At 46.1% G+C, this 14,545-nt stretch overlaps 1 protein-coding gene across 1 annotated transcript in view; it reads right to left on the bottom strand.

Annotated features, from left to right (window-relative positions):
* Window positions 1-482: 482 nt before the first annotated feature.
* TMEM106B (transmembrane protein 106B) overlaps window positions 483-14,545 on the bottom strand; it is a 30,048-nt gene continuing 15,985 nt past the window's right edge. The window contains exons 4-8 of the mRNA XM_051963237.1: window positions 13,226-13,385; window positions 11,107-11,247; window positions 10,753-10,802; window positions 10,141-10,194; window positions 483-6,479 (exon numbers count right to left, since the gene is read on the bottom strand). Coding sequence (XP_051819197.1) covers window positions 6,341-6,479; window positions 10,141-10,194; window positions 10,753-10,802; window positions 11,107-11,247; window positions 13,226-13,385 — 544 coding nt within the window. The 3' untranslated portion in view covers window positions 483-6,340. The remainder of the gene's footprint in view (window positions 6,480-10,140; window positions 10,195-10,752; window positions 10,803-11,106; window positions 11,248-13,225; window positions 13,386-14,545) is intronic.

The raw sequence follows: 14,545 nt of genomic DNA, 5'->3' as shown, positions 1-14,545 counted from the left end.
CTATTTTTCCTTTTGGTAATCCAAAGTTTTATTTCATAATCATTCTAATCAATAATAATCTAATAATTATATAGAGCTATTTGATTGACAGAAGTGATTTTCAAACAATTAAAATTGGTAACGGAAGGTTAAATAGAAACACACAGCACGGGAAGTTATTAATGAACTTTAAGAAGGCTGTTTATAAACACAGATTGCCTGATACCATAGAATTTTGATCATTTCTATAGCCAATAGTGATGACTAATTCTAGGTTGCCAAAGACATAAAATATATTTTAAGTAAAAACCAGTAGTCTCCCCCAGCAGAATCCAGATATCTTTGAATATTATTATTGTTTTTATAATTCATTTTAGTGACTAAGGAACCACATAAAAATGTTTTCATGTAAAGTCCTGGCTAAGAATTTTAAGGCTGGGAGATCCACATAGCCGTAGGTTATTTGATTCTAATGAACTCAAAAGGCATATTCGAACACACTCTGACAGGAAGAAATTTTATTTTTCATGCTCAGTTAACAAATTTATTACAGATTTTAGTTCGACACACATGGTTACAAGAGCAACGGTTACAACTTTTAATTACAAAAATAGTTATACTTTTCTCATTTTTATTAAGTGCCATCTGCATATTTGATTAGATGAATTGCAACATTAGTTAAGCTCACACACAAATGCTCCTCTTGAAAAGCTTAGTGTGCCAATAATATTCTCTATGAATGTTAATAAAAACAAAAAGTGCCCAACACACACCCAAGTTCTAGAGTTTGTTTTTCACCCGCCATGAAAGACTAGAACCTGACTAGCATTGTTCTAACTAGAGAAGTTACTGAGCAGGTTGAGTCCAGCATAGAGGGTGCATTGTTTGTTAGTTGTATTAAATAAATAATAATTGTATTAAATAAATAATTAAAGAATCTTAAGTCTACCTCTGAAAAGTCGTACATAAGGTATAATTCCATAATTTATAAGATTTTATAATCCAAATGGGTCACAAAAAACCAAATTGCCATATCCAAAAAAAATCCATCATTTAGAATCCACTGTGTTCAACGACTTAAGCAATAACGAAAGTTTGATATCACCCTAAGGATCTCCCAGTGATAGGAGAGAGACAATTATCTCCCAGACTTGGAGATTTTTCACAGTTCTGGGAAAGAGTTTTGGACTCAGATCATCTACATGGTAGTAAATCGTATTGTCTCGAGGCCATTGGCCCAATTCGCATCCTTTTTTTGTTCTTTTACTAAAATATGCTGGAAATTTATTTCTTAAACACATTTCAATTAATGTAATATAAAGAAGGTCACAATTTCCCTTCTTAGAAGTTATATTTTACTATGAAAAACTTACCAGATACTTTCTGCATTCATTTATATACAGTCCTGAAACGAATGAGCTCTATCAAGGTCTCCTAGAGAAAGAGACCGAGTCATTGTCTTGAAGGCTTGAGTTAAACACAAAACACAGAAGTACAAAGCGGGATGCTGCCGGCCAACCTCCAGAAGTATAAATCACTTAGCAAAGGGCCCAGGAAGGGGCTTCTGCCTTTTCTACTAAAAAACTGTTATCACTAACACAAATGTCATCTAAGAGAAGAACGCTAAAGTTTCAATAATCAACCATGAGGGTAAAGGCTGAAAAAATCGTTTTGAGCTTTGTGCTCTTGGTGCACACACACAATGGGAACCGACTCAGTCTCTACAAAATGAATTTTATAACTTTATGAATTTTGACTAAAAGGAAAACAAGAAACTTATAAAGTCTAATGTTCGTCTGGGACGCAGAATGTCAATTTTTAAAATTTGCAAATATATTTGAAATGCTAAAAACACGGAAGGGTCTTGAAATAATTTTAAACAATCCTTCCGATAATTTAGAAACATTTTTCTTCAAATTCAAACTTGCTTCAAGAATAATAACATTTTAAATTCCGTAACAGTATTTAGGAAAAGGAAGTGAAAATAACAAATGATTTACTGAATTTCTCTAGATAAAAGAAATCTAAGTAAAGAACGTGTGGCCTCTGTGAAGCTAAGTATGCAATAGTACAAAGAAATATACGTTAACTTAATAGTCTGGGGATAACCTAGTTGCTCACAATCTAAAATCCTAATATTTAATTCATTTTACATATAAAAGACTAAATATTTTAATATTCAATAAATATTATAAAGATGACTACTACGAATATATTTTAAAGTTTTCCTTCCAAAAACACTTATTTTAAACAGGAAAAAGGCAAAACAAAAACATTTATTTGACATTGACAGATTTTGAATTTTTTTTTTTTTTTTAATCAAGTTACAATGTTTTCAAAATACGAAAAGCTCTACTGGATCATGAAACTTCCAAGGAACTTGAAATGCACATTTAAAGTACCTCAGACTTCCCCCAATCTATTTATTGAGACTATGTAAGGATGGACAAGTCCCTCTCAAAGCCAAACTTTCAGACTAGAAAAGTTTCACAAATGTTGCTCACCGTACTCTGAGATTTTAATGTAATTTCACAAACTAAAAGGGCCACTGTTTACCTGAGACTTAATCTCAGTGTGAAATTCATGTTGATTTCCAGAACTAAGTTTTCTGAAGAAGAAAAGAACCTGTAATTTTATCATTTCTCATCAAAATGACAAAATCTTTGCCCGTGGGGATCCCGCTGCTCTGAAATAGCGGGGTGTGCGTCTGGGAGGGGGGGAGGGAGGGAAGTTAGGTGAGAAACCCACTCTCGTGGGGGTGTGTCCTATGGGCAGCCAGCCGAAGCCCAACGTAAGTGGGTCCCGGCCTTTGTTACCCTCATTCCCTTCTGGTTAATCCTGCCGGCCTCCTCTAGCTACCTAAGCTCTTTGCCCAGCCTGCCTTGGTGAGGGGTCTGCGCCCTCTCTCTGCTCCTCGCTCTTCCGGCCCATCTGGCCCACGAAGCATCTTTCCTTGGCCTGAAGGGGCTGCTTAGGTAGCCAGCAGCCTCACTTACGGTCAGTAAAGGGAGCTTCACCTGCCATTTTCCACCGTAACGCCGCTGAGAAACTAACAAACACGGGGCCTTCTTTTACATCACTTCGTCTCCCCCTTTTAGGTCAGTTTTGAAGGTCCTTAGAGACGCTGGAAACCTCACTCAGGAGCGGGAATGATTAGAAAATGCCAAACGGTAAATAAGCACAAACTTGCACCAGACACCACTAATTTCAAGGAATCGCAGATTTCTAAGTCAGGTTACAGATCGATAATTCCCAACTTTTTTCCCACCAAAGGTTCTAAAAGCCATTATTAAGCACTGGATGTTTCAAGGTTCCCGTCAGCTGCCAGCCAGGAGGCCACCGCACTCACCCCTTTTGGAGGATGAGGAAACTGAGCTTGAGAGAGGCTCACAAATACCGAGGAGGACCCAGACCTCCCAGGCCTGTTGGGCCCCGCAAGGGCCCAGGAGCTTGACCAGAGCCTGGGCCCCGTCCTGACTTGGGTAGTTTCAACAAGGAGGGCCTCGGGTGGCTACTAGGGAGAGATGGTGGGGACAGCGTGAGGGGCCAGTCTGGGGGGGAGGGAGCGCCCACCGGCTACCCAAAGTTCCACCGGAGGATTTTCATCCCCAGGGCGGGACAGGGAATGTGATTGGCTCAGGTCTGACACGCCCCCCGGGCCGCGGCTCAACATCCCGGGAGCTTGGGGACTGTTCTAGAGGGATCAGCCTCAGACCTTTTGGGAATGACGCCTGTGCGCAAACTGCCCGATTACGGGAGCGCGAGGGCGGGCGTTAGCAACGGGCAAAGGTGAGGTCGCGGCGAGCTCAGGAGCCACGAGATCTCCGAGACCGCAGTGCCCACAGCATACGGGCGCACACCCACGGGCACCAACTACAACCACGCACCCCAAAGGTGGACTAGCAAGCGAGCAAACGAAACCTGGGCTCGGGGAGCCCCCCAGGCTGGGCCACGTGCGACCTCCAGGTGGGCCGAAGGGGAAGGGGTCAGAAGGGGCGGGGAAAATGCAAAGAAGGCCAACCGGGCTGGGCCGGGGTCGAGGTTCTGAAGCCCGAGGATCCGAGGCGCTCTGTGCGCGGGCCTCAGAGAATCCCGGCACGAGCCGAGAAAGGCCGAGGTCCCAAGGCCTCCAGGAGTCTAAATGGCGAGGACTCGCGGGGGAGAGACGCAAAGGGCTTCCAGGCTAAGGAGGGTGTTGTGGGAGGGGGAGACTGAGCCGAAGGTTTCCGAACAAGGGCGAGGGCCACGAAAGCAAGACTAGAGCTGGCCCAGCCGCAAGGAGCTGCCGAGGGGGGAGAGGAAACCCCGGACGTCCCCAGCAGGCGGGGGAAGTGGCGCGGGCGCTTCTGCTGCCATTTTTCACAAAGGGAACTAGCAAGAGGCACAGAAAGCAGGCAAAGGAAGGGACGAAAGCACCTTCACGCTTCCGGTCATTCGATCGGAGTCTCAAAGGCAAGACTCGACATGATGGCGGGGAAAGGGCACTGAATGCCGAGTCCCGTGGCCTCGATTCAAATTCTACTCCCTTCCTCTCTCTGAGCCCCTCTTAAGCTCAGTTTCCTCATCCTTCAAAGGGGGTGCAGTGCCCCAGGGAGTGCCCATTGTAGGGTTATCATGAGGTCCAACTATGGAAGTAAATGGCTTTGCAAAATGCAAAGTTATCAAAACATCAATGACTGTGACTCTCCATAACGAGGCCGGGAACCTCCCTGAATTCTTTGGGGGCTGAGAATCCTGAAAAATAAAAGCCAAAGAATCAATCAATTGAACAAAGCACGACAGTGTCTATTTATGGTACCTCCCCACCCCAAGGCTCGGCACGGCAGTCCGGAACCCCTGGTCAGTGCGAAGGAAGGGTCTCCTTTGGGGAGAAGTCTGAAAACGGGTGATAGGATTCCTATAAATCTATGTGTGCTTCTGGGAGCAAGAGAAGAGGGATGGAGATGGGTTCAGATTAGGAAGCAGAAAAGGAAAGAGATCCAACAGCCACATTAGCTAAAACACAATTTGATTTGTAATTATTTTTAAAACACAAAAGACTGATTCCAATTATTTAATAATACCCAGAATCCCTTAATGTGTCTTGGCCACAGTGAGCTTTTTTTCTAATACACAACAGATCCCAGGTGCCCTTGAGGTCAACACGTAAGGAGAAGTGAGGGTTTTTCTAAAGCCTTCCCATGAATCGGACTGATGTACATGGAAAAGAGCAGAGCGCCTCTCTTTCCCCCCATGTTATCCCCATTTCACAGGTGTCCAATGACAGCGTAACAATAGATGTCTTGGATTTGTATCACAAGTGACGACAGGATTAGCTAATTCAGTTCTTCACTGAGAATCAAATTGTACTTCCAATAAAACTATAGCTCCATTATTTACAGCCTAGATCAGGTAACTATTGATTATATCAATGGGTGAAGATCACACAAATCCTGCAAAATCTCAACTAAAAATGGGAAAAGACACTGATGAACCTGATTATTCATCCCAGGGACCACAGAGAACTTTAGATTAAGAATTTTGCAAAATTCATTTTGTTTTTTTTTTACAAATCTGTTAGAGCATCAACCAGCTTGACATAATATATATAATATATGAAAAGCTAAAAAATGAATGTTTTCACACTTCCCAGTTCAGGAGTGAAAAGAATGGGGGCCCGGGGGCCAGAGAATCTGGGTCCGGATCCTGTCTAGGTGAGGGGGTTGGGCTAGACTGTGTGCACTGTCCCTTTCTGACCCCCTTCCAGGGTCTTCGGACTTCCTTCCATGTGACAACAGAGGTAAAACCCCCAGTCCTCTGATGAGAATGTTTTAAATGGCAGACTTGTGTTTTTTCATTGATTTGGGATGAGATACTTGAATTTAAAATATTCAGAAACACCGGTCTCTGTGATACCGCTCCCAAGCTGCCAGCTTGACTGTCCTAGCGCCAAAGTCTCAAGCTTTACGACTGAGCCCTTCTGGGGAAGTTTCAGGTAGAGCCAAGCGGGGTCTCAGAGGAGCGTGACCCGGAATCAGCAGGGGCCCAGCCTAAACACCAACTCCCCTCCTTACGGCCACGACCGGGCCAAAGATGTCTCCGAGACTCAGCCGGCTCCTCTGCGAGATGGGGACGAAGACTCCTGCGCAATGACTGTGCAGGGCGGTCGGGACGACCAACGGACACAAACAATATCTATGGGAAGTGCCTGGTGAGCCCTAGAGCACTACGTTAATGTCGGCTATGAGTATAAATACACCACAATAGAGGAGAAGTTTCAGCAAGAGCGCTCCTACATGTTTTTAACTGTACCCCTAAGACAGGTCTGCCCGTGGCGGGTGACGCGGGCTGAGCGTGGCCGCGAGCGTCCCTCCCGCAGCGTCTACTGGGGCGGCTGCAGCACGTTCAGGTACTCCGACTGGCCCAGGTGATAGGTAGTGTTTCTTCCACAGTCGACATACTGGTAGCGCTCTTGGGAGATCTGCTCAGAGTGCCCGAAGTAGGTGGTTGTCACAGTCACCCTTTCAAAAGAAAAGCAAGTATGAGGCAGGAAAGCACACGGCCCACGTCGGGCACTTACCCAGAGAGGAAACCGGGAACCATCCCGCTCCAAGCCCTGGGGCTGGTGGCCAGCAAGGCATGCTTTCCACAAAAAGGGATCAGCGGAGCGGCCACTGAGCCAAAACGGCCTCCTGAACCAACATGGTCCACAGAACCAACATGGCCTGCTAAGCCAACATGGCCCCCGAACCAACACGGCCCCCTGCACCAACATGGCCCATTTAGCCAACATGGCCTGCTTAGCCAACATGGCCCCCGAACCAACACAGCCCCCGAACCAACACGGCCCCCTGCACCAACATGGCCCGCTTAGCCAACATGGCCCGCTTAGCCAACACAGCCCCCTGAACCAACACGGCCTGAAGAACCAACATGGTCCCCTGAATCAACATGGCCTGCTAAGCCAACATGGCCCGCTAAGCCAACATGGCCCGCTAAGCCAACATGGCCTGCTGAACCAACACAGCCCGCAGAACTAACATGGCCTCCTAAACCAATATGGCCCGCTGTTCCAACATGTGCCCGCAGAACCAATACAACCCGATGAGCCAACATGGCCCACAGAACCAACACAGCCCAATGAGCCAACACGGCCTGCTAAGCCAACATGGCCCCCGAACCAACACGGCCCCCTGCACCAACATGGCCCGCTTAGCCAACATGGTCTGCAGAACCAACATGGTCTCCTGAACTAATATGGCCTGCTGAACCAACATGGCCTGCTTAGCCAACATGGCCTGCTAAGCCAACATGGCCCCCGAACCAACACGGCCCCCTGCACCAACATGGCCCACTTAGCCAACATGGCCTGCTTAGCCAACACAGCCCCCTGAACCAACACGGCCTGAAGAACCAACATGGTCCCCTGAATCAACATGGCCTGCTAAGCCAACATGGCCCACTAAGCCAACATGGCCCGCTAAGCCAACATGGCCTGCTGAACCAACACAGCCCGCAGAACTAACATGGCCTCCTAAACCAATATGGCCCGCTGTTCCAACATGGCCCGCAGAACCAATACAACCCGATGAGCCAACATGGCCCACAGAACCAACACAGCCCAATGAGCCAACACGGCCTGCTAAGCCAACATGGCCCCCGAACCAACACGGCCCCCGAACCAACACGGCCCCCTGCACCAACATGGCCCGCTTAGCCAACATGGCCCGCTTAGCCAACATGGTCTGCAGAACCAACATGGTCTCCTGAACTAATATGGCCTGCTGAACCAACATGGCCTGCTTAGCCAACATGGCCTGCTAAGCCAACATGGCCCCCGAACCAACACGGCCCCCTGCACCAACACGGCCCACCTAGCCAACATGGTCTGCAGAACCAACATGGTCTCCTGAACCAAAATGGCCCGCTTAGCCAACATGGCCCCCTGAACCAACACGGCCTGAAGAACCAACATGGTCCCCTGAATCAACATGGCCCGCTAAGCCAACATGGCCCGCTAAGCCAACATGGCCTGCTGAACCAACACGGCCTGCAGAACTAATATGGCCTCCTAAATCAATATGGCCTGCTGTTCCAACATGGCCCGCAGAACCAATACAGCCTGATGAGCCAACATGGCCCACAGAACCAACATGGCCCGATGAGCCAACACGGCCTGCAGAACCAATACGGCCCTCTGAACCAACATGGCCTGATGAGCCAACACGCAGAACCAATACAGCCTGCTGAGCCAACATGGCCCCCTAAACCAACATGGCCCGCTGAACCCACATGGCCCACAGAACCAACATGGCATCCTAAACCAACCCGGCGCACAGAACCAACACGGCCTGATGAACCAACATGGCCCATAGAACCAACACGGCCCTCTGAGCCAACACGGCCCGCAGAACCAACATGGCCTGATGAAACAACATGGCCCACAGAATCAATATGGCCTGCAGAACCAACATGGCATCCTAAACCAACCCGGCGCACAGAACCAACACGGCCTGACGAACCAACATGGCCCACAGAACCAACATGGCCCTCAGAGCCAACACGGCCCGCAGAACCAACACGGCCTGATGAACCAACATGGCCCACAGAACCAACATGGCCCCCTGAACCAACATGGCCGATGAGCCATCAGGGTCCAATGAGCCAACACGCACCCCTGAGCCAATATGGTTTTAACCTCGCATATTGATGTGGATTTTTGGCAATTCTTCCCAAACCTATTTTTAAATGTATTTAATGACTAATACTTATTTATTTTGTAATTTAAGGTTCACTCCAATTTCAAAGACCAAAAGCCTGGGGGAAAAATCAGAAATATCAAATAAAGGTCAACATCCTGAATCCCAAAAAAGATGTTAAGGTCTACAGAGGTATTCCCCAGCTTACAAGTGGGATATCACAATAGAAGTGCAGAGTAGAGAGGTGGGAGGGACCCCAGTGGCTTCCAGTACAGCCTTCCTACAGCATCCCCAGCAAATGGTCAACAAGCCAAGGAGAGAAATCCTTACACTTTGGGGCAATTCTTAACTACTGGGAAGTTTTTGCCAGAGTCTGAAATTAGCAAATATATATAACAATTAGATAACAAATTCTATCTACAGACCAATTCCCAGAGAAACAAAGTTCTAAGTGGAGGGAAGGTCCCGAGGTTCAGGCACAGAAAGCTCACTTAACTACAGAATGGAGATAGAATGTTTCACATTTGCAACTCCCAAATCCCAGAACAAACCATCCTGTTACTACATTTCCTACATGAAAAAAAGGCAGGTTGTGCTCTCCCTGCCATTTGCTGCCTTGTGTCCTTGGCCTACAAAGCCCTCTCAGAAATCCCACCCCTCTATTACTGCTCACAGTTCAGCTATCTGGACTCTTGCTGCCTTCTGGCAATTCCATTTCCTGCTGCTTTAAGACTCCATAGACAGAGAACTCCACCACTCTCTTACCAGATTCCCAACACAGAAAATGATAAGCTTGTTTTTATCAATTCAATTCTTCTCTTACTTACTATTCCATCTCTTTGAGCTCCTGTCAAAAAAGGGAAGGGAGACAGTGAATTCAGCTCCCTAAAGCTGGGAGATTACTAACTTGTTTCTTTCCCTGCGCTTTGGCTGCAGCTTATTCTTCTTGTCCTTTTCTATGGTAAAGGCAGAAGCCTCAGAGACACAACAGCCATTCTGGCCACATCCCACACAATGCGGTGTGTCCTTATCCCCATCATTGACCTTGATGATATTCTACTGTCATTTCTCTGATCCCTTCTTTAACTCGATTTGGGCTCAGGAGATTATTTCCCGTTTCCACAGAATACAACTCTCTTTCACAAGCCCTCTCTGAGAGATCTGGGTCTCTCCTTGTGGCTCAGGAAGGGTTAATGAGCCGGATGGCCCCCAAAGCACAAGGCCTTGGGCCGCACGGGGGCCCGCATTGCTCCGTGTTATGGAAGTCCCACAACAAAGTGGGGCCCAGCCCCCAGGACCGTGGCCTGTCTGAGTCAAGCGAGGAGGGTCATCCTAGCTGCTCCCTGACCAGGTCAGGCTGCACAGGGAGGGTCCTAAAACCCTAAGGAAGACCCAGGGGAGGCATACAGGATCAAAAGGACTAGCCAGTGACGGAGGGAACAGGAAGGATCTGCAAGCCATCGCCTCCAGCCAAGATACTTACTGCATCATGACCACGATGTTGTGGACCTTGATGGAGGGCAGCGTGCAGAAGTCACTGTGGAAGAAGAGCACATGGAGGAAGAAGTGTCAGTGAAAGGAGCTCCTGTGGGCCTCTCCCTCTGAGGCCCTCCCACCCTAGGGGGGGTGCACGTGGCAGGGGCCGTCACCAAGTCGCCCTCCTACAGGGCCTTTGCCATCTGAACGCTTCGACGGGTCAGTCCTCCAAAGGAACTGGATACACACGGACATCTCAAACCGTCCCTGGGAATGGCTTTTATCTTCTTAAAAAAATCCGAGCTGGGAAGTCACCATCGGGGGACTTTCTGGTCTGGAAACCCCCACACCCATGGAGATGGGCTCGCCCAGCATGGAGGACTCTGGACTCCAAGCAGGGCCCCCTCTCTCGGATGGGCTAAACTACTCGGGGCTTTCCCACCACCCTGCGTCACCGAGCAATCTGGTGGGCAGTTAACAAAAAGCAAATTCAAGCTCATAATGCGACACATGAGAACTCTAAAATAAAATTCTGAAGGCAAAAATATCGTACAGGAATGAGATCAAGGTTAGTTTAAAGTATGTTCATATTATTGACTTTAAAAAAATCCACACTTACTACATATAGCTCATTTCGTCTACTATAATGGTAGGGACTGTGTAATCAATCTGAAAGATAAAAAAGAAATTTAAAAAAGTATTAAAATGAGGGTGAGTATAAAAAGGATAATCCCCCAAATTCTTAGAGCCAAAACACCCCATCTCTATGTGTTCAATTCCATGATACCCATTCCCCTTCTTTTTAAAATATATATGATACATATTTGTTTGTAATTAAGAATTATTAAAAGAAGCTATTAGAGAAATTTAAAACTAAGTCTTTTAAAGAGTCTGATACACTGTGATATAGCAAAAAACATCAAATTAGGAATTACTTATATTACATATAAATTTAACAAAGTTTCATTCTCACCTGTTTCATATCCAGTGGTCCAATATTGGTAATATTATTTAATCGTGCTTTTCCAATAACAGTTTTTGAAAACTGGACTTGTGCTGTGATGTTTGTAACTTCCACAGAATAATAGTTGTTGTTTGTTATATTTAGTGTGTTCTGCAAAGACAAGGAAGAAAATTTAATCATCTCAAACTAGCTTCTAAAATTCATTCATTAATGAGTAGAACCAAGAGAATATCGTACACAGTAATAGCAAGATTATGTGATGATCAAGTCTGATGGACGTGGCTCTTTTCAACAATGAGGTGATTCAGGCACATTCCCATAGACTTATGATGGAGAAAACCATCTGCACACAGAGAGAGGACTGTGGGGACTGAGTGTGAATCACAACAGAGTATTTTCACCTTTTTGCTATTGTTTGCTTGCTTGTTTTTTTCTTTCCCATTTGTTTTTCCTTTTTGATCTGATTTTTCTTGTGTAGCATGATAAATGTGGAAATATGTTTAGAAGGACTGTATGTGTTTGACATATATTGGATTAACTTGCTATCTAAGGGAAGGTGTGGAGGGCAGGAGGGAGAAAAGTTTGTAAGGATAAATGTTGAAAACTCTCTGTATATATTTTGAAAATAAAGAGCTAGTATTAAAAAAATTAAAAAATAAAATTCATTCACTGATCAAGTGCCTTTGTAAAATACTCTATTCCAGGAGAGGTCGGGAAAGATCACCCATGGATGCTGCCATCCAGAAGCTGATGATCTAGGTTTCCAGTTACAAGGAAAATGGAGAGCAAGAATCCCCAAGAGGCTAAATAAGATTATTCGTGATGGCACCATTTGTATGAAGCAACAAGATATATCTATAAATGGTGCCCAACAATATGCTCTGGCTCCATACATAGAGAGGAATCCACATAAAAGGTGATCATCAAGATGGCTGGCAGGCAGCATGGAGCAATAACACAAGAGGGAAATCTGGGAGTCACATGAACAAGAGCCCAGGCTCTTCAACTTAATACCTATGAGAGCTTGGGCAACTGGCAGCCTCTCCAGCCTGGTGAAACCCTCCTCCACAAAAGGGGCTGGCAGTCCTGAGTGGCTTTCCACAAGTCTCCTCTGATCCATTTCCCAAACAACCATCAAACCACCTGACCAGGTCATCCCACTCCTTATGAAGCTACCTTGGCTCCCAGTGGGTAAATGCAAAGTTCTGTGAAAGCCTTCACGTGCTGTCTGCAACTTATCTTTTCAGACTGATCAGTTGATCAGGGGAATGTGATGACAACTAGGAAGAATTTTATTGAGAATGGAAGGCGGACAGGGCCCAAAGGGTCAAAACCACATTCGTAAGGGCTAGACTTTTCTAGGTATAAATAGAGTTGTGGTAATCAGAAGGCGATGAGAACTACGATTGTTGCTAAAGCAGAACTGATTAGAAAGGTTAGGATTAGGTTAATTATTTTTCTCTTTTATTAAGAGCCACCATATATTTATGCCAAGTGCTAAGGATTTAATCAGAGAGAATGTTATATTTAACAGGGCAGACAGCAAGGATAGAAACAAATTTAAGTGTATACCTATAGATATAAATAATCACTTACTCCAAAAACATTTATTAAGCACCTGCTGTGTGCCAGGCACTGCCCTACACACTGAGGTCACGGAAAGGGGCAGAAAACAGTTCCTTCCCTTAAGGGGATCACTATCTAAAGGTGAATTACAAGCAAACAGCTATATAAATACAAGATATACAGTAAGGATAAGTAAAAAGTAACTGAGAGAGAAGGCACTAAATTAAGAGACTAAGAGGCTTCCTGGACAAGGGGAGATATTAGAAAGCCAGGATGTCGGTGGTCAGTTCAGGAAGGAGAGCGTTCCTGGCGAGGGGGCAGCCAAGGGGGAGGTTGGGAGGGGAGGGACCCCGTGTCTGTCAGGAGCACGGTGTGACAAAAGAGCAGAGGATCCCCTTTCACATCCAAGGCTTGGGGGGCTCTCGGAGGGGACTGGATGGGAACGGCAGCCACCCTGCCCTAACCCGATGAGACTCCTGGGGAAACCCGTGGGAACACACACCCATCGAAGCAAATGTTTTTTAAGCAAAGTGAAGGATTCAGCGCGAGGGGCTGCGCTCACCGTGATGTTCAAGTAGATGACGCGCTTGGTGTCGTCGTAGCTGACGTACGCGGACTTCACCCCGATGTATTTCACATCGATGGATCGGGGAAACAAGAAGAAAACGGCCAGCCCAGAAAGCAGCAGACACAAGAACACAGACGCCATCACGTAGAGCTTTCTGGAATCACAAAGAAAGGGCAAGTTAGACCCGAGGCCTGCCCGAAGCACTCACGGACCCACATCCATTTTTCTCCAGTTCTATTCTTTTTAACCCAATCTGTGATTTCACTGAAACAACAAAATTCCAATTAGAACTGGACTCTCCAGGACAGGTGGGTGGGGGCCGAGCCCCCGAGGCTCTTGGGATCACAGAGCTAGGCTCTCCCTTCTCCTTGATGCTCGGCTCCTCCCATCTCCTCTGCCCGCTGCTAAATAGACTCGGGCCATTTTCCGCTTATCTAAATATTCATAATCAATTTGATCCCGAGTTTAGCATGGGATAAAATTAAATGTTCAACTCGTAAGAGATTTCAATTTTTTAAATGGCTTCTTCATTAGTGTACAAATGTACAGTAAATATTTTAAGAGTTAAAAAAAGAATGCTCAAGTACATTTTATTAAAGCATTTAAGGGAAATATAATTTATGCCTAGTGAATAAATATTGCTATGCCTAGTTATCTCCCAAATAACCTTTCCCACTGAAATGAGATTATCCTTTTCTAGCATCTTAAACAGATTAAAATTTAATATTATACATTGCATGTGACCTTAGGGAGGACGAGTGACTTGTCACTAGCTAAGAGTATGAATGACCCAGGATCTAGCCATCTGAATTAGTGGCACACTAAATTACAAATCTGGACCCCAACCTCTCTGAAACTCCTCCTCCCCCCATTAAATGCAGCATCCTCTGCTGTAGTATCCAACACAGGCTGTCGTTCAGTTTTATGCTCTGATCTTTGAAGAGCTATCGTCGAGCGGTTTGCTTTTCTTTAAACTGGACTGGAGGAGCAGCCGTCTCACAGCTTCAAGACAGTGAACACCACCCTTTGGTAATCACGCACCCCCTAGTAGAACTTGGAAGGCCGCTACTAACGACCATTAATGTTCATGCATTCATAAATCTGACATATGAGTATAGGTATTAACAATTACAGAAAGTAATAAGTGTCAAATAAAAGCAGAAACGAAAAAGGATGAGAAAAGGGTGAAAGAGGATTTCGGCATCACTACGGAGCAGCCCCTCGAGCTCCCTGATCAGGACGTGCGCCAGACAGCTCAGGTGGCCTGCCGGGGGGGAGGCCGGGAGGCCAGGCGGAGGCCAGTGCAGCAGTGCG

Source organism: Antechinus flavipes, chromosome 5 (genome assembly GCF_016432865.1).
Source record: "Antechinus flavipes isolate AdamAnt ecotype Samford, QLD, Australia chromosome 5, AdamAnt_v2, whole genome shotgun sequence".
Classification (NCBI taxonomy): Eukaryota; Metazoa; Chordata; class Mammalia; order Dasyuromorphia; family Dasyuridae; genus Antechinus; species Antechinus flavipes.
Note: the sequence above shows the minus strand (reverse complement) of the source record. Positions and strands in the feature narration are given on the sequence as shown.